This window comes from Panicum virgatum, chromosome 9K, assembly GCF_016808335.1.
Source record: "Panicum virgatum strain AP13 chromosome 9K, P.virgatum_v5, whole genome shotgun sequence".
Lineage (NCBI taxonomy): Eukaryota > Viridiplantae > Streptophyta > Magnoliopsida > Poales > Poaceae > Panicum > Panicum virgatum.
In genome coordinates, this window is record NC_053144.1 from 70,142,583 (window position 1) to 70,165,308 (window position 22,726).

At 49.5% G+C, this 22,726-nt stretch overlaps 4 protein-coding genes across 7 annotated transcripts; 1 reads left to right on the forward strand and 3 right to left on the reverse strand.

The window, feature by feature from the left end:
• Positions 1-7: 7 nt before the first annotated feature.
• On the reverse strand, positions 8-6,959 carry LOC120647551 (U-box domain-containing protein 4-like). Of its 2 annotated transcripts, XM_039924376.1 has the most exons (3): positions 6,825-6,959; positions 5,410-5,790; positions 8-1,936 (listed from the first exon to the last, which is right to left on the reverse strand). In XM_039924376.1, the coding sequence occupies exons 2-3, from the start codon at positions 5,531-5,533 to the stop codon at positions 243-245; spliced, it is 1,818 nt and encodes a 605-aa protein (XP_039780310.1). In that variant the 5' UTR covers positions 5,534-5,790; positions 6,825-6,959; the 3' UTR covers positions 8-242. The 2 variants fall into 2 exon arrangements, with proteins under 2 accessions (XP_039780310.1, XP_039780311.1); XM_039924377.1 differs by lacking the exons at positions 5,410-5,790; positions 6,825-6,959 and adding an exon at positions 2,482-3,268 and having other exon boundaries at positions 8-2,451.
• On the forward strand, positions 6,956-9,723 carry LOC120647554 (dihydrodipicolinate reductase-like protein CRR1, chloroplastic). 2 transcript variants are annotated; one of them, XM_039924382.1, is made up of 10 exons: positions 6,956-7,144; positions 7,253-7,375; positions 7,502-7,576; positions 7,657-7,722; positions 8,075-8,170; positions 8,256-8,372; positions 8,562-8,654; positions 8,797-8,898; positions 8,976-9,062; positions 9,173-9,723. In XM_039924382.1, exons 1-10 carry the CDS (start codon positions 7,022-7,024, stop codon positions 9,203-9,205), a joined length of 915 nt encoding a protein of 304 aa, XP_039780316.1. In that variant the 5' UTR covers positions 6,956-7,021; the 3' UTR covers positions 9,206-9,723. The 2 variants fall into 2 exon arrangements, with proteins under 2 accessions (XP_039780316.1, XP_039780315.1); XM_039924381.1 differs by having other exon boundaries at positions 9,259-9,723.
• A 1,117-nt stretch (positions 9,724-10,840) lies between these two features.
• Positions 10,841-13,671, reverse strand: LOC120647552 (F-box protein At4g00755-like). The gene is made up of 5 exons (XM_039924378.1): positions 13,326-13,671; positions 12,823-13,233; positions 12,354-12,532; positions 11,712-11,830; positions 10,841-11,298 (listed from the first exon to the last, which is right to left on the reverse strand). The coding sequence occupies exons 1-5, from the start codon at positions 13,474-13,476 to the stop codon at positions 11,010-11,012; spliced, it is 1,149 nt and encodes a 382-aa protein (XP_039780312.1). The 5' UTR covers positions 13,477-13,671; the 3' UTR covers positions 10,841-11,009.
• Positions 13,672-14,279: 608 nt separating this feature from the next.
• LOC120647558 (F-box protein PP2-A13-like) lies at positions 14,280-17,824 on the reverse strand. 2 transcript variants are annotated; one of them, XM_039924384.1, is made up of 4 exons: positions 17,038-17,824; positions 16,161-16,282; positions 14,614-15,065; positions 14,280-14,537 (listed from the first exon to the last, which is right to left on the reverse strand). In XM_039924384.1, the coding sequence occupies exons 1-3, from the start codon at positions 17,371-17,373 to the stop codon at positions 14,636-14,638; spliced, it is 888 nt and encodes a 295-aa protein (XP_039780318.1). In that variant the 5' UTR covers positions 17,374-17,824; the 3' UTR covers positions 14,280-14,537; positions 14,614-14,635. The 2 variants fall into 2 exon arrangements, with proteins under 2 accessions (XP_039780318.1, XP_039780319.1); XM_039924385.1 differs by lacking the exon at positions 14,280-14,537 and having other exon boundaries at positions 14,636-15,065; positions 16,161-16,279; positions 17,038-17,823.
• Positions 17,825-22,726: the final 4,902 nt, after the last annotated feature.

The window sequence follows — 22,726 nt, forward strand, 5'->3', positions numbered from 1 at the left end:
TAATAACTTATTCAGAGCGTGAAGGTGCAGACTCGAGCCATCACCCTGCTATTTTACAGCTCCATATATATTCGGTTAACACGAACACCTGCACATCACCATTTCATCGACAGTTAACAGAGTGTGTGTGTGTCAAACTGGACTTGATTTTTATACATGTTATACAGCAAAAAAGAAAAAAAAATGCCAATGTATAAGCAGCGAGTGAAGGCAGCTTTGTTAGTTTTTACAGCCGCTATACGCTAGTTCCTACTGAAGAGGCTGCGCAGGCTGCCGCGCTCCAGCCTCTCGAGCAGCTTCCTGGCGCCGGCGACGTCCATGTCGGAGAGCTTCTTGAGGTACCCGATGGCGCCGTGTGAGATCATCAGCTTCCTGCACCGCTTGGCCGCCGCCAGCGTCAGCAGGCACGCGATGGCGTACTTGTTGGCCGTGTTCGCCGGGCTCGGGTCCAGCAGCTGCACCAGGCTCGGCACGCCCTTGTCGTCCCTCCTCACCTCCCGGGCGTTGGGTGGCCAGCTCACCAGGCTCGCCAGCGCCTGCGCCGCCACCTCCCGCGCCGCCTTCGACTTGGCCTCCAGCAGCCGCACCAGCAGCGGCACGCACCCGTGCTCGCCGACCGCGCGCTTCATCTCCGCGGAGCTCGACATCCGGCAGATCGCCGCCGCCGCCGCCTGCTGCGCGCCGATCGACCCGACCCTCAGCACGTGGGCCAGCCGGGGCAGCACGCCCAGCGACACCAGGCTGTCGGGCGACACGGCGCCCACGAGGTTCCGGAGCGCGCCCGCCGCGGGCTCCGGCGGCAGCGGGCCATCCAGGTAGAGCAGCAGGCTGCGCAGCCCGCCCTCGGACACCACGGCGCGCCGCAAGCTGTCGCCGCCCGACGTCAGGTTCTGCAGGCACTCGGCGGCGTGCTCCTTGGAGCCGGCCACGGTGCCGCAGTCCAGCAGGTTCACCATGATGCGGACGATTCCCTGGTCAGCCAAGGCCTCCCGCACCTCCGCCACCGCCGAGAGGTTCCTGAGCGCGCCGGCCGCGGCGGGCTGCGAGATGGAGTCCCCCGTCTGGCAGATCTCGATGAGCGGGCCGGCGCCGCCGTGGCCGACGATCGCGCGCGCAGCGTCAGGGGACACGGCGGACAGGCGCTGCAGCGTGATCGCGGCCTTCTCGCGGCCGACGAGGCTGCCGGACTCGGCCAGCCTGATGAGCGGCGGCAGGACGCCCTCCGACACGAGCAGCCCGTCGCAGGCGCCCGACTCCGCGACCTGGCATATCACCGTGGCGGCCTTCTCCCGGACCACGGGAGCCGGCGCCGTGAGCAGCTGCACCATCGCGGCGACGTTGGCGCGGCCGAGCACGGAGAGCACGCTCTTCTCGTCGCTGCGCAGCGCCTCGAGGAGCCCGTCCACGGCCCGGTTCTTGGCCTCGGTGTGCCCGATCTGCAGCCTCGCGAGCAGCTCCCGGACGTCCGCGTGCGCCGGCGGCGACGGGCCGGAGGCGTCGGACAGCACGCCGGTCCTGACGAGCAGCGCGCAGTCCCGGATGTTGAGGTCCAGCTTCCCGGAGAGCGCGTCGATGGCGCTCTGCGTCCGCAGCTTCCCGTCCGGCGGCGGGCCCCGGCACCGCCCCGCGAGGTCGGCCGCCTCGGCGAGCGTGGCGGCGACCGACTGCAGCAGCTCGCGGCACAGCGCGTTCTTGGCGAAGCAAGGGTGGCTGGACAGGTCGGACAGGCACGCCGGGAGCGCCTCCAGCTTGGCGGCGATCGCCTTCCACCGGCCCGGGAACCCGGCCGCCGCCCCCGCCGCCGCCAGCGCCGGTGGCACCATCCCCCGGACACGCTCCAGCAGCTCCTCCGCCGTCTCGTCCCCGGCCGCCGCCGGGTCGCCCCGCAAGCTCATTTCTTTGACACCGGCGCCTATGCAGCACCAGCGGCCGTGATCTGGAGTGGTTGAGAGCGCGGAAAGCTCAGTGGCGCGAGCGACTGGGGACACTGGTAGCTAATAAATCTGAAGGGGATTGCTGGAACTGAGGAGGAGGAGGAGGAGGAAGGGAACAAACGGAGCAGGAGAGAAGGGAACAAACGCTAGAGAAGAAACGAGCAGGCGCAGCGCAGCGCAGGGGGAGGAGGAATCCTCTGCTGTTTTATTATTTCTCTACAGTAGTAGGCATTCCGCCATTTGCAGCGTGGAAAGATACCGGCAACCATGAGCGCCACACCAAGCCGAGCGATCTGAATATAAATTTCTTTTCCACCGTGATGATCCTACCGCTACTCGTAGAGAAGAGATTTTTATAGTCTGGTGAAGTGTCAATTCGGAGGCGAGGGTGCCCGTGCCGAGACGGCACGGGGATTTGATTTACGGGCTGCTAGCTCGAGGCGAGGGGTCTTGTCGTCACAAATCACGTTTGGGTTTGTTTGTTTGTTTATTAATCATAATCAGGCGTGGTTGAGAACTGGGTGGGTTTTGGACTCGAGGGAATGACGGGCACCAGGGACAAGGCGATTGGGAACTAAAAAAAGATGCTACTGCATGTTACCGGCCGTAGCATCACTGTTCCTGCTTGGTGAGGCAGGCAATTGCTGAACAGTTGTGTCACAGCGGTAGAAAGCATGGCCGCGAGGTGGGAATGGTATTTTACCTTGGCTTGGCGAGAGGAGCAAGATTTGGCAGCTCAGCTCGTAATGTGACGCTAACGCTGATGACCAGCTGCTGCTTTGCCTTTTCTTGTATTGTAATCAAATCAAAATAAGTAAAAGACTCGGTGCTTTGATGCAGCAAAGGGAAGAAAGAGCAGCGTGAAAAAGCAATCTAACCCGATGACGTGTTGTCCTTGTACGATGGACTTGGGGATGGAGGCAAAAAGCGATTGGATGCCTGCCTGCCTGCCTGCTGCTATTGCTAACCCATTCCGCCCTACTAGTAGTACTGTAGATCTTAAAACTCATGGCCCCATCATTAACCGCCAGGGGTGCCGCGGGCAGTCGCGGGCAGCTTCTTTGCGCGCCCAATAAATAAATAATGGGCGCCAGCGGGGCCGGGCACACATGCGAGGCGACCACGGCGGCGTATCTGCGTGCGGGCGTGGGAGGTGGACGTATGGTGGTTGGTGGGCCACCGGATGGCGCCGTGATCCGAACCGGATCCGCTGCAGTTACCTCCCCTGTAGTTGGGTCACTGCCACGTGGGCCCCACTCGTGCAGGCCCCACACGCAGTGACTCAACTGCACGGCGGCCAACTGCAGCGGAGCCTCGTCCGCCGTGATCCGGATCGGCCAGCGACGTGCCGGAGCCGGAGCACCGAACCGACCGGGGACCGAGTCCAATGACAGGTTCGTTCGTTGGTTCGCCTCAGGCTGTGTTTGGCAGGCCTCCATGAGCAGCTCCACCAACAGCTCCGGTCAGAGCTCTGCCAAATATGTATTTTTGCTGCAACTCCAGACAAGAAGCCGGTGTTGGAGCCGATTGCGGCTTCTATACGAGAGGTGGAGCCATGTTTTCGTGGCTCCAAGCGGATCCGCTTCCCTCCGTCCCATACTACCCCTCCCCGCAGACCCTAGCGCTCGCGGCGGCGGGCCCCCGAGGCGGGCGGGCGGCGGCGGGCAGCGAGGGGCCCTGAGGCGGCCGGCGGTGGAGGGAGCGTGCGGCGGCTAGAGCTCGCGGCGACGGGGGTTGCCGAGGCGTGCGGCGGAGGGGCTCGCGGCGGCGAGGGCCCCCCGAGGCGGCCGGCGGCGGAGGGAGCGCGCGGGCGGCGGGGGCGCCCAAGGCGGACAACGACGTGGAGAAGGGCGACGGCGGAGGGAGCTCGCGGGCGAGGTGGGCCCTGAGGTGGCCGGCGGCGCGGTGGAGAGGGCCGGCGGCCGAGGGAGCTTGCGGCGGCGGGGGCCGAGGTGTCCGGCTCGGCGTCGTGGAGGAGGGGGGAGGAGGGCAAGCTAGAGCTGGAGGGGAGCTTGCGGCGGTGAATGGATAAGGAGAGGAAAAAAAAGAGAAAGAAAAAGAAAATAAGAAGGAAAAAAATACAAGGAAAAAAAAGAGAAAGAAAAAGAAAATAAAAAGGGAAAAAATACAAGGACGAGTAATTTAGACATTTTATCACCTCAATCTAATAGGTGAAGTCGTTTTGCCAAATATTTTTAAAACAACTCCAACTCCACTAAAAAACTTCCATCAAAAAAACTAGAGCCGGAGGTGTTTTTGAAGGAGCGAAAGCCTCGGAAAACAGGCCCTAACTCGGCGCGGTCGGTCAGGCAGAGGCAGCTCACTCGAGTGCGCGTGGCGTGCGCATCCAAAGGCTAGCCGGTTCTGCGGGGCCCCGCATGTCATGGAGATTACACCAGGTGGGGCTAACGGAGGACGACCGGCCGGGGCGGCGCCCTTGCCTTCTTCTTCGGCTGTGTTTAGATTTAAAATTTCTATCTCCAAACTTCACTATTTACTTATCACATCAAATTTTTTACCTCATATATGAAGCATTAAATATATGTAAATAAAAAACTAATTATATAATTTTGATGTACACGACGAGACGAATCTTTTAAGCCTAGTTAGGTTACGATAAAACAACAATTACCACAAACAAACGAAAAGTATTACAGTGTACTACAATGTCCGATATAACTCTTTTTACCACCATTTTACAGATCTAAACACACAGCTTTGCTGCTGCCGGAGCAGCAGTGGATCACCGACTACCGAGGCGAGGTTGCAGTGCTGCTGCAGTGCTGCTGGTGCCTCCCCAGAAAAGACGAAACTACTGTATATTTTTATGATCCGTGGGTGATGATGATCCAACACAAACATTGCATTTTGTTCTCATGCGCTCGACAAGATCAACTATTATCTCTGTATATTGACATCGTGTTGGGGTTTTTCTCTTGTTTTTCCTAAAAATATCAGATGTTTTATTTTTTTCAAAAAAAAATCTCGGATGATGGACGGAAATAAAGTGGCCATATTGTGGTAGGAGTAAAAGAAAACAGTGATTTGTTTTTCTTTGAGCGCGCATGCTGAGATCCAGTACCAGCTCGTTTTTTTTAAGAAAAAAGAAAAAAAAAGAGAAAGAAACATGGTACCAGTGGCTCGTTTCAAAATGTTTTGATGGATCGATTCACTCTCCCGGAATCGATTCCCATCGATATCGAGATGTACGACAAGCAGGCTTGTTTCGGGCGTCGCGTATCCCTTGCGAATAAGATGAGCATGCGATCTTGTAGAATAGAAAGGTGAAGGACCAGAAAGCGGACGATGCTTGGCTTGCAAAACGAACAAGCACGAGGAAACCAGCAAAGCGAAGCAACGCACGAGCAGCCGCGGCGGCAGTAGATTCCACTGTACGACACAAAAGCAGGACTAGAACTAGGCAAAGGTAAAAACGTAGCAGCACATCCAGGTGTGGAGTTTGCGCCATCATTACCTTGGCCTAATCCGTCGGACGCGCCGTCGCCGCCGCCTCGCCGCCGTCTCCTCCGCCTCTCGCCGACGGTGACAACGGAGACGGAGAGCACGAGCAGAGCTGCGATCAAGATTGCAATCATCATAAGCGTGCGGCGCCAGGAGCAGCTCGTGCCGGCTTTAAGTAACCGCTGTGCTTTTTCACAAGGCCGTAAGCGAGAGGGAATCAGGGAACACGACGGCTGCACAAGTGGGTGGCCACTGCCAGTACAAGAGATTGGCGCGCGTCCGGGCCGGCAAATCCCTCTCACCACGAGCCACTGGGCCGTGTTGGTTTCCGCAAATGGGCAAGGGCAATTAATTAACAGCCTCACAGTGCATCCAGAGTGCCTTGCTACGCTACCTGCATCAAAGGATCAACAAGACACTGGATTAACTAGAGTCCACGCAACAAGGCCGAGTCCATTTCAGGGACCCGGATCGGATGCAGTCATAGCTACGACTGCAACTTAAGCGGTACAACTACATCTGCCGTCCAAAAGCTAACCGACGCTCCAGATTTACAGCTAGCCCACTACTTCTTCCCCTCAAAAACTCTTCTTCTTCATCCGTTCATTGCGTCTGCTCAGGTCCGCCGTCGGCTGCACGGCCTGCACCGAGGACTGCGCCGCGCTGTGGGAGGACGCGAAGGAGGACGTCGCGAACATGGCGGGCAAGATGAAGAAGGCCAAACACCATCGGCGAAGGGTGAAGGCCGCAGTGGCCATGCTATGGAGCTGCTCGAGATTTATAGCTAGAATGAACGCCAAGAGTAGTCTCGCTGGGTACGACTCCAGGAGCACCCACATCATATATCTTGTGAGCAAACGAAGAGGATGAGAATGGCTTGGTGATCCGATGGATTTGAACAGCCAATCAAATGAACCACAGCTGCCTAGCAATATCTGCTACTGAAAGTAGGCCCTGGAGTGTAAGCTGCTGCTGTGTAGCTGCAGCGCTGCAGAAAAATCACTGCCTATTCCAGTGATGTTTCTTGGTTTCTTCTTCTTTTTTTTTTGATTTAAGTCGATAGAGAAACAAGTTAGAATTGGTTGATTTTCAATTTCATTCATGAAGTTGTAGTACTTAAGTAGAGAGTTTTGGCCAAACTCATACACCCGCTCTCTTAGCTGTGGAGTATGGTCAAGGTAGTGCAAACTTGGACTCTTAGAGTGATTTCGTTTTGTTTGTATGGAACGAGGGAGGCAAATCGTTGCGGGCTGTATGCAGTGGACGGAGGTGGAAGAAGAGTCTGGAGAGGGACTGTCAATCTGTTGTATTGGTTGGTGGCTGGACGGTAGATGTTGGTGGTACTGCTTAAGTTGCAGTCACAGTTATAACTGCACCCGATCCTGGTCCCCATTTCAGGCATTCAATCGAAGTTGCATCAGTGCTAACCTACAAATTAGAGTTAAGTAGAAGGGGGTCCTCTCCAAGAAGCTGACATTTACGCATGCAAGCCTGCCAAATGGCTTCAGGACACTCACGTTCAAACAAAGAGGATAAGATAGCCCCCCAGGACACAAAACGGGAGGACAAAAAAAAAAAGAGCATACTCACCAAACTCGAGCTCTCTCCCCCAGCGGCTCTGCTGAATGAAGATGGTTTCGTTATGCCATCCTGTTCGAATCAGAACATGCGGGAAATTTGCGACGAGGAATGCAGCAGCCAAGGTCTTGTGCTCCATGGAGACGCCACCGTCCCAGAGCACAATCAAGGTACTGTACTCTGCCGTTGCCTGTGTTCTTGGGAAAGCCAACTTCTCTGTCACCGTTAGCTTCCTTCTGAGGGCAAAGCCTGCCGCCTGCCGGTGCTATTATGTCCAGGTTGTTATCATCGGGGCCACAAAGGAAATTGGGAGGACGGCGATTGTTGCAGTCAGTAAAGCCAGGGGCATGGAGCTTGCAGGGGCAATCGATTCCCAGGGCATTGGAGAGGACGCGGGACAGGTGCTCACCGTTCATTCAATGTGCTATTTCCCCTGCACTGCACTTGTCTCTCACGTTCAATCTCCAAGCTGCTGCTTCTCTTCTTTATCTCGGACCCTTTGTGAATGCTGGCACATTGCACTCCAGATTAGTGGTATGGAGGAGCCGTTGGAAATTCCGGTGCTCAATGATCTCACAATGGTTCTGGGCTCCATAGCACAAGTACATACCTTCTGCCGCTGTAAATTTTCAGGCTGCTTCTTCAGGGCATCTTCGGCTAATTGCGTTGTCTGTTCTTTCAGTCGAGAGCAACTGGCGTGGTTGTTGATTTCAGTGAACCTTCAACTGTTTATGACAATGTCAAGCAGGTATGTCGATGTCCACCTACAACAAGGAAAATGATATGTAAGCTGCATCAAATTGCTAGGTACTTAATCCCAAAGCTAAATAAATACTGCTATGCAAATCGAATGGTTTCATATGCATCCAAAAGTCCCAGGGTGGATTTAAGCACCAAACTGACTCAGGACGCAATGCGTTTCAGTAATCCTGACAATGATTGAGGAAAACATAATTCACAACTAAAATTAATTATCTAATTTGTCAGGTAAAGGCCTAATCATGTCAAGAATCATCAGATTGTGCTTCAGATTCTTTCCATGTCAAAAACCTGATAACAAATATAATAGTGCTTGTCTATCTGAAATGATTTGTGAACAGGCAGCAGCATTTGGTTTAAGCAGCATTGTCTATGTTCCAAAGATTGAGTTAGATACAGTAACTGAACTTTCAGCATTTTGCGAGAAGGCAAGCATGGTATATTGTCACTATCATACTATTTCCGAAGTTTACATTGCCAGTTCCATTTAAGCAAGCCAACTTATGCTGGTTCCCTGATCAGGGTTGCTTGGTTGCACCAACATTATCGATTGGCTCAGTGCTCCTTCAACAAGCTGCTATACAGGCCTCATTTCACTACAGCAATGCTGAAATTGTGGAATCAAAACCTAACCCATCGGTATGAAGCATTCATGACAAATCAAACCATTTGTTATGTGTTACCACGAAACAATATGTGCCCTGGAACATCACCCGTCGATGAATGAAATGCAAAAAGAAACAAACAAATCTACACTACTCAAAGTACAGTTGTCAATATATGCTGTCAGGAATTTGCAGACTGATGCAGTAATGTTGACATCGACAGGACTTGCCATCGCAAGATGCAATACAGATTGCAAATAATATATCAGATCTTGGCCAGATATACAACAGGGAAGATATGGATACCAGTAATCCAGTAAGTGTCGATAGAAGATATTGCAATTGTAGCTTCCTAGAGTGCTACAGAAACCTCTTTTTTGTGTGCATTTCTGACTAGTTTAAATAATCCACAACACCAAAATGTGTTCAGAAACTAATTGACTGATATTTTGGAATAGGCAAGGGGCCAAGTACTTGGAGAAGATGGAGTGCGTGTACACAGTATGGTTCTTCCAGGTCTTGTTTCCAGCACATCAATCAATTTCTCAGGCCCAGGAGAGGTACTATAAGCTCTAGTGCATAGTGCTATGGTTCGACTGAAATACACTGAACTGACCACATCACTCAACATTTTCAGATTTACACCTTACGGCATGATGTCACAAATGTTCAATGCCTAATGCCAGGATTAATCCTGGCAATAAGAAAGGTGGTACGGTTGAAGGTAACTTTGCACCACACTTCTTGTGTTATCCATGATTCATGAGTCATGAGATAGTTGCACTTCACTATCATCGGTTTTCTAACAAGACATTTCACTTGGATTATTTGCAGAACTTGATTTATGGTCTAGAGAAGTTCCTTTAGTGCACATCCATCTCGGTATAACTTCTGGATGTTCCTGATTATCAAATGGGCAGGAACATATCTATTTCCGAGCATGAGGTAAACAAAGTACCACAACCACAAGCAAGGTAGATCAAATCTTACAAGGCAACCAGATAGAACTTTGGAATTAAAGACTGCACAGAAGACTACTCAAATTTTGAATGCACACTACCTAGGAAACACAATTTTGTCAAAAGGCATGGGGGGAGAATTTATTCAAGAAAAGTCACAAAACGGTCACATGGATAACCACTGGTAGCAGTACCAAGCCAATGAATGGAGTGTTCAGACTGACATCAAGATTCAATTCCATCAGCACATCAAGGACTTTCTAGTTGTAATTCAGAGATACTGTAATTCAGCTTGTATGTGGCAAATCAGTGGCCAATTCAGCGCTAACTTTCTCTAGTCATGGTGACAATTTAATGCAGAAGACTGAGCTGAAACAATTTGCATCAGCCTAATGCAAATCCCTTGTGCCAATTTAATGCATTCAACTGCGGCCTACTACTTCTTGAGCAGAAATGGAGTTTAGAGACACCGAAATCCAGTCTCAACAGTGAAGTAGAAGTTAGTAGCAATGTACCATAAACAACGTGATGATGCACATCCACGAACGGGCTGCTTCTCCGAAGAACATGCCATTGCCATGGCAAGGTCTTCGCGGCCGCCACACATTCTTTGCGCAGCAGCAACGGTCACAATCGTTCGCCGAATGCTCCCATTCCACCACTGGTGATCATCGTGCAGCAGCATTCGTGGTTCCAGCTGATGGCGGTGATTGGCGACGGATACATCGGATCAGGCGAATCGCTCCTCACGAACATTACCCCATGATCGGAGGGGTCGCAAATATTCTTTGATCCGGAGGGCAGGAAAGCCTGTGATAGGATTGGAGCTAGGGATGGATAGTTTGGACTTCGCGCCTGCAGTGGACGGAGGGAGGGAAGGTTCGGCGGCCGTCGCCGTCGGCCGATCCAGGGAAGAGGGAGAGGGGCCGTTTGCACAATATTGGTCCCGATAAGGAGGCTATTTGTAAAATGTTGGATCCCGCGATCCGAATTACTTAATTAGGAGGTTATTTGTAAAAGTATAAGGGGGCTAACCTGTAAATCTCTCGAGGCGGTGCCCTGGCAGCCGACGAGGCCGCGTCGCCGCCGGCGACCGGCGCCATTGCTGTCGCCGCCTTGTCAGCCGACGAGGCCGCGTCGCCTCCGGCGACCGGCGCCATTGCCGTCACCACAGGCCCTTGCGACCCTCGATCCACTGACGCCACCAAATCGATGCCATGTCAGACTTCGAGGGAGGAAAGAAAATCAAGTAGAGTCGGCGAACTTGGGGTCCTGCTACCTGAACTGCAGCTCCGGCCGTCCGGCGTGTGGGGAGCAGAACGGCGGCAGCGGCCAGCGGAGCGCGCGGAGAGCGGCGCGTGCTCCACACTGCCGTCTAGCTGATGGCCGGGAGCTGATAAGGCAAGGGAAGATCAAGGGAGGGCTTGCAACAGACGAGAACGATTTCAGCATTTGGCCATAATGTTCAGCCATCCAGGCATCCGGCAGAAAAAAAGGTAAGACGATAAGGAGCAAACCAAGAACGAAGCAAAACCGGAACAAGTATTGCAAAACAAGGAACAGTAACTGTTTGTTTGCACTCTACTCATTTGAACAACCTAGCCTCGTTCAATTGGGTAACCAGAGCAAGCAGAGTTGCAAAAACAGAAACAGTTTGCATCTGAACCTTCGTTCTATTAAGTTACAGAGTGCTCCAGTCCAGCAAACAAAGCCTACATGTATATTTCATCATCTGTGACACCACCGACATCGTCGTCTCCATCCATAAACTGTACAGGACCAAGCAGCATATTCACCATCGCCACATGCCTCATCTGCCTGTACCTAGCAACAAGCGAGTGCCACTCCGCCGAGTCTTCAGCGTCACTGTTGATTATGTCTTCCATGCGCAAGTTACTGGCACCTGGTAAATACTTGAGGATTGAGTAATCGGCAGGATCAGAGATGTCGACCATGAAATCAGGTGAAAGCGAGCGCCCTATCACTTGGGCATGGCAGACACTGTTAACACACAAAAGGAAAACAAACGTCAGCATAACAGAGTTGATGCATATCCAAGGATGTGCTTCAGACAATTATAGCAAGCAAACTCTACTTATATACAGACCAGAAAATTCACCATCACAAGACGGCATGTATTTCTCGTGGATGAGTTTAAAGGGAAGATAATAAGAATCAAACAGGACATGGTTCTGATGTAGACAAACTATTTTGTGGTTGTCAGTGAAAAATAAGTTGCGCACTCCAATTCCAGCTTGAAACTGAACACATATGCAATGTTGAAATTTTCATAACAACCATACCAGTTCCCTCCTCGGATCTAAATTATGGCACTGTCACTTTGTGCAAAGAGAACCATGAAAAAGAAAACAGTTGACCAGTCAACATAGAAAATCAGAAGATTGAGAACTTACCATATGTAATACTTGTGATCTGAAGCTTGTTTCTGTATTCTTCCCAGCAGTTCAATCTTCACTACACCACCAATGCAAAGGGCAGGGCGTGGAAGCTTGAAGGTCTGTAACACATTTTCCTACCGTGCCAACATAAGATGGCATCAGTAAAGTTGCCATATCATCCATTCAGGTCTAACCAAGGAAAGCGAAAAATACAAGCTCGGACATTCAGTACCAAAACTCCTTTTGCCTAGAATATTTGACCAGTGACAGTCTCAGACAGTTAAACAAAATTAAAATAGAAGGCAAGCTAGAGCACGGACTTCTTGTGGGCTCGGTTATCGTTTTCTTAGCTGCAATGATACTGCATAAATTATTAAAAAAAACTAAGCTGTTCTATTGCTGAAAGCTAACATAATGACTGGAAGTTTTCGAATTTCAATTATAAATGTCTAGGATTAAGATCATAGCACTTGACTGACTATCTTGCAAAGGGAATGATCTCTCCAGCATATTCCAAACAGACTGCTAAAATTCGCAGAGTGCCACATGTATATTTTATAGCGCCGGATGCCATCTTAAAAGAAGCTGCTGCCTGATGGTCGGTAGATGAGTGGAGGGAACAAGAGGGGGGGAGATGCTGGCTTTTAACAAACTCACCGGCAGCATAGGGAACTCTGGTGACGTGTACGTCCACACGTAATTTTCATCAGCGGTTGCCTTCCTGTTCTCATTCTCATCCGTAACAAAAGACTCCTCTCCAGGAGGAAGCTTGGAATGGCCCAGCCGAATTCGCACCGCCTTTGAAGCGTAGATAGGATTGCCTGTCTGAAAGAAAGCTGGCAGCACAAAACCAGAAAAGGCAATGGAATTCACAGGGTCAATCTCCCGGAAAGGCAAATCTAATTGTATTTTTTTTTAGAAAAGGGAAAGTTTCCGGCCTGCGCAACCGCACACGGCCAATTTTCACAGCAATCTCAGCTCCGAAGCTGATCACAAATAATAAATAAAAGTGTACACCAACTAAACCAAAGGAAGTAACTAAAAGCAAATCTAATTGTATGGAGGCAACTAGTAGAGACATGAGGACAACCTAATACAAAATCAAGTGTATGTGGAGTAGTCGTACCTTCGAAGGGCTGTACCCTGACCTCATGAATCATGCAGAGATCAGAGCTAAGCCTGTATGTCAAGCTCTCCGGGGCGTCGGGATCGTCGTGGCCGGCGCTGGACCAGTAGGAGGGGCGGTGATTGACCCGGTCCCGCGGGTCGAGCGTGTTTTGTATGGTCTCCTCGGGGAAATAGTCGGTGGTGGAGGCCCCGATGCAGCGGAGGATGCAGTCCATGGAGGGCTTGGCGGAGACGAGGGCGCCCCCGAGGTAGGAGTAGACGACGTGGTCCCTGTCGCGGGTGCTGGAGTCGGTGTCGCGGCTGGGGCCGGAGGCGGGCGGCGAGCGGGTGACGACGACCGCGCGGGTGAAGTTGGCGACCTCGGGGCATATCCGGCGGCACAGGGTCTTGCAGAATTCGCGGTCGATCACTGCATGGGAACCAATTAGGAAGGCAAGGGAGCCGACGAGAGAGAGGGGTGTGGAGGGCAGGAGGAGAGGGCGATTGGGATGAGGGGCGTACCGAATCGGCGCCAGGAGCGCGAGACGGCGGCGGCGCGGGCGAGGTCGGCGGGGTCGTCGAGGAGGTGGAAGATGCAGGAGGAGGTGTCGGGGCCGACCCAGTCGAGGAAATCCCAGCGGCCGCCGCTGTCGTCCACCTCCATCGCTTCCATGGAAACGGTCAGAGGAGGAGGGCCCCCTTGGGTGCGGTGCGGGAGGGCGGCCTCGGTGGTGGAGGACCTGCCTGCGCCTGGTGGAGGGGAGGGGAAGGAGGAACTCGGTGGGGGAACCCAACCGACGAGTCTGGGGGCGCTTCGCTTGCGGCTTGTCCTTTGCGTGGCCGCTTTTGCTTGCTCCTTCCTTCCTTCCTTTGGGGTTGGGTGCTGGGGGGCGGTTGCTCCCTCTGCTTGTGGTTTCGGGGGACGGACGGGCAGACACCGGGGACAAGGGATCAGCCCAGCCGATCAGCCACGGCCCATCCGGTTTCTGGTTTCAGCCGCCCGCCGAGTCCAAACTCCAAAGGGGGGTGTGTGTGTGTGGCCACGCCGCCCGTGCCGTACCCGCTTTGCTTGCCGACCCTACTGGGTTTGCCGACCGCTACCGGCGCAGTCAAAGGAGTCCAGGCTCACTGTGATGCAACAGACTTGTTTTCATGCAAGACCTCTCAAAGGAAAGGTGAAAGATCGTGTCTCGCTGTCTGGTGGTAGGTCTATCCGTCTCTTGGGGACAAAAACTCCCCAAGATTTAAATAAACAACCAGATTTCAAACAATTTGGTCTGCCACCGTTGACAGACACCGATGCAGGATTACAACTTTTATTTAACAATCTCGGCCGTTTGACGCACCAAAATTTTTTGAAGCCCCGCAGTAACATCATCCATTCAGCGTTGCAACGTTCAATGATCACAAGGAAAATGAATAGTAACAGTCGAGAGTTGCTACTTGGTGCCAATAAAACTACATTATCAAGACAAGTTGATGAGAACCATGACCATGCGGATCACAAAAAAGTAACTGAGCTCCAAAGCTCAACACACAGGTTTCCTGTCCTAGGCAGCCAGCACCGCGACCACCATGACAAACAGCAAAAGAAAAAAGCACACTGGTGCCGTCATACAAAAGAAAAACCATCCTACCATATACACATATGCTCTCATAGCATACTATTAGCCCCAGTTCGAAAAAATGGCAGGCTGCTCATATTTCTCTACAACTCTAATGTATGGCGACTCTCTCTCTCTCTCTCTCTCTCTCTCTCTCTCTCTCTCTCTCTCTATATATATATATATATATATATATATATATATATATATATATATCAAGTGGCAAACTCATTTCTGAGCCCTGATCACCTTTTCTGGCTCAAAGCCCTTTGGATATATTACAACTGAATCCACGCACAGACCACCTTTTGTATGAGTGCAGTCGATTTGGGCTAGCGAGAACTTCAGTTTCGTCGCCTGTTCAGAGCTTGATGCAACGAAGTCACCAACGTGGTACAAGATCCAGCTTCCAGCCTCGTCTAAGTAGCACTGGGACACGGCGTGCTGACCATCTGATGTAGATAGCTGGAACCGTACAGGCTTCTTGTCCCAGCCATGGATTTGCTCTGAGCAGCAAACACGGCGGCCAAAACGCGTTGAAGACTTGCCAAGATGAAGCCTGAAGTACAGGCTGTAGGTCCATGCTGGGAAGCTGAAATCCACTTCTCCAACTACCTCAAACCACCAGATTTGCTGGAGATATGCAAATGACTGGAACCTGCAGGGATCATCCACAAAAGGTATGGTTCAGTTTATTTTCACCATATAATATATATAGTACAGAGCATTGAGCTCTGCAAGATGGAACTCAAATAATCAAAGGCAGTGAATTTCTTTCAAATCTTCGATTACATTGCCATCACGCTTGACAGTCAATTGCCAGCTTTAAGTAGGACTCACAGCAACCAGCCATATTAACAATTACCATACAGATAACAAGCCATATGATCCACATGGCTCTCAAAAATATATCAGCTCAGCAAACGTGGAACAAAGCTCAACACCCGCCATCCAAAAGTAAGAAAATACAAGCATGCAGAAACAAACATTGTGTGCTCAAAAAAAAGGCTTGTCTAGTTGTGTTAACGCTAGTTGGCCTAGAAAGGCAGCCCCCAATGACAAGAAAACAGCCAAAGGCAACCGAGCAAATTGTTTCCTCCTTGTTTTTATACTGAGAAGCTTTCAGTCTTTACACGTTTATAAACATATTTTTTAGGCGTCAGTGCGATGACAGGTGTTTTTTTAATTCATTGGACACGAACATTGCTAAGGAACTAAGTAGTAGTTTCCTGTAACTCGTTCTAAAACAGGTCAGTTCCATGCACAGATGATTCCACATAGTTATAAAATATTTTGTGCACTGTCTAAAAAGGTAGTCATCGGTAGGGAAAAAAAGTGTAGAGCTGATCACACAAGGCCAGAGAAATTTTGTGGTAAGATGGTATTAAAAACCACGAGTTCAAAGCTAAGGAAATATTGATCGAACAACTGAATTTCAGCCCCACACACGGTGCTATTTTCCTCGTCAAATTTTGCTAGCGTCCATGCTTACCTCATCAATTTAGCAGTTATAGGCTATAGCATCACGAGCACTTCATCAATACATACAAGTCAATAAAAAAAAGATAAAAATGATTTCACTTTGCACCACTTTTGTGATTTTTGACTGTAACAACAAAAAAACGCATTCATTACAATCCCACATATACAAACACAGGGCATAGATGTCAACAACTTTGGCAGCACAAATAAAAGAGGGAGATAAATTTCAACACGGTAGGAACAAGGAAGTAAGGTGCGAGTTCATATTTACCTAGATTCAGTGGTTGGCATGTTAACCCAATATCTTCTGTCATCGATTCCTGTTATCACCAAGGCTTTCGACGACAAGGCCATGCAGATCCCACCTTTGCTCTTCTCCAACCAGAATTCCTGCCGGAGAAGAAGAAAAAGTACACGTTGGAAAACTTCTCTATAGACCAACCACTTAGACTATTCAATTTCGCATAAAACAACAAGAAAACTGCATAGTTCTCTCTCTGTTTTTTTTTTCATTGCTATATGCTAAGACAGGGAAACCACGAGAATACTTTGAAAGGAAGCCTCCCCTAAAATCGACACTTTCTTCTTTTTTTTACAAAAATATCAAAACTTCTCTATAGACCAACCACTTAAACTATTCAATTTCGCATAAAACAACAAGAAAACTGCATAGTTCTCTCTCTGTTTTTTTTTTCATTGCTCTATGCTAAGACGGGGAAACTCCGAGAATACTTTGAAAGGAAGCCTCCCCTAAAATCGACACTCTCTTTTTTTTTACAAAAATATCAAAATTTCTCTATAGACCAACCATTTAAACTATTCAATTTCGCATAAAACAACAAGAAAACTGCATAGTTCTCTCTCTGTTTTTTTTTTCATTGCTCTATGCTAAGACAGGGAAACCACGAGAATACTTTGAAAGGAAGCCTCCCCTGAAATCGACACTTTTTTTTTTACAAAAATATCAAACTCGAAGTCCAAACTACCTAAACAGTTGAACTGTGATGGATCAAATTTATACATCTTGTTTCCAAACAAGATTCGTTCAGAACTATTCAGAAACTCCTTGTCGAGAAAAAAACTTTTGAAAAAAAAATCAAAATGGAACGAGACCGATGATGACCGATCAAAAGAAAGAAAAATCTCACCCTTCTGCCACCGTCGAACGGCACAGGCTTGGCGAGCCTTGCAAAGATGTCCTTCTTCCCCATCTCGCTCCTACTCCCTCTACTCCCCACCTCCTTCGCTTCATCGACGAAACGTAGGAGATGGCCGTAGTTCTCCGGCAGCTTTGCATCCCACACGAAGTCCGCCGCCGCCGCGCCGCGGAACGCACGGTTCAGCCGCGCGAGCCGGCATATGTCCGGCGCGTCGAGGTAGAGCAGCACCTCCGCGGCGCACAGCTCCGGCAGGTCGCCCAGCCCGGCGCGCGCGACCTTGCCGCCGGGCTCCATCCCCGCCAGGTCCGACGCGCCCGCGCCCATGCTTGCTGTCGCCGCCTCCAGTCGCGACTACCGAGCAAAAGAGCGCGCCTTTATTGGACTGGCGCGCGCCCGGAGCCCACAGCCACAGGGAGCCGAAGCCGAAGCCTCTTCCAAGAACTCGACGCAGTGCCGAGCTCTCACGGAAGCAATCCACAAAAGGCGCGAATTCGAGCGATTCGTGCGCACCCGATTCGAGCAACCAACCAAGAATATAAACTTCCCACCAAACGGCGCACCGAGAATAGCAGCGCCGCACTAGCAAGCTCGAGCTTAATAGGCTGTGGCTTTTGGAGGTCCTTGCGGGATGGAGAAAGGCACCGGATGCGAAGAACTGGGTTCGGGCCAAGACAGCTGAGGAATTTGTTCCAGCTCCTGCTGCTGATCGTGTGCGGGAGAGGAGACGACAGACGAGGAGAATTGAGAGGGCGGAGAGAGTTCGGAAGGGCGATGTGAGTGCGCATTTATGTTTGAGTTCTCTGACTAAACACCCTCAAATGCAAAGCAATTGTTACAACTCCTCCGGTACTTAGGGTCTGTTTAGTTCCCACTCCGTAAACACAAAAAAACCGTAAACACATTAAAGTGAAAAAGAATCTTACTAATTTGAAGTACTAAATGAAGTCTATTTACAAAAATTTTTGCATGGTTGGGTTGTAAATCGCGAGACGAATCTAATGAGCCTATTTAATCCATGATTTGCAACAGTGATGCTACAGTAACCAACCGCTAGTTATTAATTAATTATGGATTAATTAGCATCATTAGATTCGTCTCGCGATTTACAACTCATCCATACAAAAAGTTTTGTAAATAGACTTCATTTACTACTTCAAATTGGGAAAATTCCGACGCAAATTTTTTTTGACTTTACAGGCCTCACGAACTAAACACGGCCTTAACTTTAACTTTCAGGTTCAGAACATTGTCGTCTGACAGGTTTGTAAGTACGACTGCTATGTTCAAAAAAAAAAAGTACGACTGCTAATATAAAATCTCTGAAGGGGTTCCCGGGGAGAGATGTATGTATTGCCGGACAGCGGGTTGTCGATTTAGGCATTTCAGAAAACAAATAAAAAAGCAATTTCTTTGTTTGGTGAGACACGCAGACGCAGCTACCTAAGACCGATGTATGTATAGTCCTATGTAGCTTTAGCTTCTCTCAAGTCTCAAACATAATTTGCTGTTAGGTATTTCAAACACAAGATGTAGCTTTCGGCCACAATTATTATTAAACTGAAAGCCGGCCTCTTTTCCTGTAGCTCTTCAGATAGTTGTGCCGATTTTTGCCCAGCCTAGATACTCCATGACAATCAGTATTAATTGATTGTCATGGGGCATTTTCGGTTGTTAAGCATGGGATTGATCCCTGCCTAACCTAAAGTTGATGAACAAGAAATCTAATGGAGCCAGAATCTAACAAGACCATGATTTGTGCATCGCTTGCCGCCTTGGTGTAAAAAGGGCATTATTCGGTATAATTTTATATTTTGTAATAACGAAAGAACTTTAGCCTCCAATACTGATTTTTTGTCGTTCAGTCCTAACCACGCGAATTCTAGCTTTATGTCATGTGCAAATGCAAAAGTGAAGCTGGTTAAATGTCTTGCACTTGGCAGTAGAAAGCATCTAATAAATCATACTACTTTCTTAATCAGCTCTGATCGGCTGTATCATATTTCCATAACGTGTGGACTAAGGGTGTTTGGTTGAGGCCATGATTTTATTTTTCGAAAAAAAGGTAATGATTTAGCATGAGATTTCAAATAAGGGCATCCGCTGTCTACGTGTAAGGGCTAAACTGGATAGATTGTTTTGCACAAGTGAAATGAACATGAACCGGGTAAAATAATAAACGCCGCATACTTTTCTTCTCCAGCGTCACAAATCGAGCACTAGATATTACACGCGATTTGCAATTGGACAAATTGCATCATAGTACACAGCTGCCACCAGAAATACAAATGGCTCCGTTTGGTTCACGCTACGCTACGGGAGAATCTTCTATGCATGAAGTAGTAAATGAAGTCAATTTGCAAAACCTTTTCAGGAATGGGTGTAACTTTTCGCGACGAATCTAATGATGGTAATTAATAGATAATTAGCTACAGTGATGCTACAGTAACTATTCTCTAATCGCTCGATCAAAGGCCTCATTAGATTCTTCAGGGTTCTTAGCGCGGGGTTCTGAAGTTAGTTTTGTCAACTGACTTTGTTTGACACTGTAATTAACGGTCAAAGTGTCACTATTCACTAGCACAACGCAAACCAAACGAGACCAATATAAGCTGACTAGTCGTTATTGTGCCAAGTCATTCTCGAATTTATTTAAAACAAAAGTCCATGCACTTTTGGTCCCTACCAGAATTGAAAAGGTAGCACAAATGGACCTTTCCCGGTTCCCTCTCCCGAGCCCAACATCACTCTCTCCAACTTGCACTTTGTTAAATCGATCAACGCAAGGTCCCGGCTGTAATCCCCCCCAATCAGACGCGCCGCAGTGGACCCCTGTCTCGCGGGTGGGCCCCCCGTGTGGATAAAACCCTATCAAAATATCGCTGTGCCATTGCACAGGTGCGTGGATCCGAGTCAGCACACGCATTGCTGGGACACGTGGCGGCTGGTCCGGGGGTGCCCAGGTGGAGGGAGGAAAGAACAAAGCTCTTGTGCTGCATTGCGTGGTTAGGCCTTTTGATTGTGTGGCTGTAATTCAGGGATTAGCTAGATGCTGTTTAGGATTAGTGTTTGGAGCTTTGCGTTTCAGCATCGATCGGCGCTTCTTTTACTGTCAAGTGTGTGGTATCTTTGCTTAATTAGAGCATCTTTAACAGTTTGTCATATTTTACTTGGCATATCTTGTGTAAAATATGCCAAGTAAAAAAAGCTTATCTCCAACAGTTTGGCATAATTCACTTGCCAAACTCAGATCTAACTTACATCAGAAACCCTGAGAGAAACAAAATTATATTTATGTCTTCCACCTCTTGAAAACTTAAATCAGAAATTCTTCTCTGTTATTTATTTCTTTTTTCACCCTTCCACCTGACTAGAAACCACGATGCCAACTGCGCGCCGCGCGCGTATATTTGCGCGCTGGAGGCTGTTTTTTCTCAAGTTGCCAAAAATCGCCAAGTCTTTTACTAAACTGTTGGAGGAGTATTTTTAATATTTTTGCCAAAAATCAAAGATGGCAACTCAATTTGCCAAACTGCCGGAGATGCTCTTGGTATCACATCCAGCGTCAGCTTGCTATTTTTGAAAACTTGGGGTCTGCTTCTGCAGCTTCTTTTGCCAGTTGGTGCCAAAGAGCGAGTGCGTGGTGAGGAGACGGCAAATTTGTTTAATTATCTGTGGGGATTGAATTCAAAGTGTGGATGGAGGCAGCGGCTGGCTGGCGACAGTGCACTTCAGCTCTCCTCAGTCCAAGGTTTGCGATTCTTGGTGCTGGCTTTCGGCGTTGCAAACATTCTCTCGGTTGTTGAGCAGGTGGCCGATCATGACTCAGCTCCGACGATGATACTGAATGAAAACAAACCAATTGTCACATCATTGGCCTCTCGAGAACATGTGTGCATTTATATATTTTATAAGGAGAACATATGTGTTTGGTCGTTGAATGGCCGAGACCCTGAACATATAACTAGATTTCCCCGTGCAGACAGTGCTCGGATCATCGTCAGATTCCAATCATAATCTGGTTTCTAGTAGCCGCCGCCGCCGCAATTTGTTGTGTTGTGCGATCCAACAGAACCATACACACGCGTGACATGTAATGTAGACAAAGATCAAGCTTGTACCATGAACGCAAGCAACAAAGTTTCCGGAGATTTCATTCATTAGGAAAACAGCGAGTTTCAGGTGAAAGAACAGGGGAGCATAGCACCAGAAGTCCAGAACAGAACAAGAACACCACCAGCCAAACGCTCACACCAGAGCACACGATCGAGTGAGTACAACCTGCGAATTACAACGGCTAGACCCCGGTGTCGCTCCTCTTCCGCTTCTTCGAGCTCTCCCCCGCCCCTGCGTTGCGGCGGAAGACGTGGAGCTCGGCGGCAGCCTCGGCTGCGGAGAGCACCAATGCGCCGGCTTCTGCGTGTAGCCCCGACGCCTCGGAGGCGGCGAAGAGGTCGAACACCCGCACCACCTTGGCCAGGCACACGGGCTTCGACGACACCACCTCACCGATCACCGCCCTCATCGCCGCCGCCGCCGCCCGACCTCGCTCGCCTGCTATGTTAGTTACGACTCCTCACGAACACGACGCATCACTTCAACCTACTCTTTTTTATTTTTGTATTTTTCAAAAAAAAATTACAGAAATATATTTTTGGTTTTAGGTTTTACAGTTCTATACCCTTACCGCCCAGCAGAGGGGCGGCAGGGGGCCTATCGCCTGGTAGGGAGGCGGTAGGGACCTATATATAAATAAAAATAAATTTATTTTGCGCAGAGGTACTTGGAGGGAGCCTGCCGCCCTCCTGCCGGGCGGCAGGCCCCCTCCCCAAATATAAAATTCCGCCCCTTCCCTCTGCGCCCTCATTTTCTGCCCACGAGATCCAGAGAGGGGAGAGGGAGAGAGGAGGGGTGAGGGAGGTAAAAAACCGGCGAAGCCCTGCAGAATTTTGGATCCGAACCGTAGGTAACCAATATTTCTCAACTTTGTCATTCCAGATTTTTTTACTCATTCACCTAAAACCCTCTCCATGTACTCATTCACTCTGTATTCAAACTCCGGACATCTAATATCTTGTACCACTGGATTACCAAAACCCTCTTTACGCCATTCACCTAACACTTGGAAGCGCTCATCGTCCTCATCGTCCGATGAGTCCCCACGTTGCTCTATTATTTGTGCATCCTGGTCTTCTTTCTCCATGTCCTCCACAATTCCAGGTATCCGCTCGCCTTCATCTGCTAAACCTTGTGGTTCTGGTTCTGGTTCTGGAGCTTGCATGTTCCCTTCTTCTTTATCCTCTTTCATCTCTTCATTGCAGTCAGATGTTGTGTGTGTTGACCCTTCACCTAAATCACCGGTCTTCTGGTGAATCTAAATTACCATTGCGAGAGGCCACCCACTTTCAAGAGCTGCGTGCATGTAACGTTGCCATTCTTTCGTACTACTTATATGCGTCAACTCCCAGAAATCCCCATTAGCTTCCCAGGAAGTCAAGGTATGAACCGTAAGCAAATGAGTCTTTGGATTCACATTGAATATCTTGTGAAGACATTTTCGTATGGACTCAAAACTCCTCTCTAGGGGTTTATCTAGACTGCACTGTTTTCTTTCCAATGCTGATAGATTTACTCCATAGGAATCATGAGTAATTCTATAGAAGTCACCGTAATGAACTTG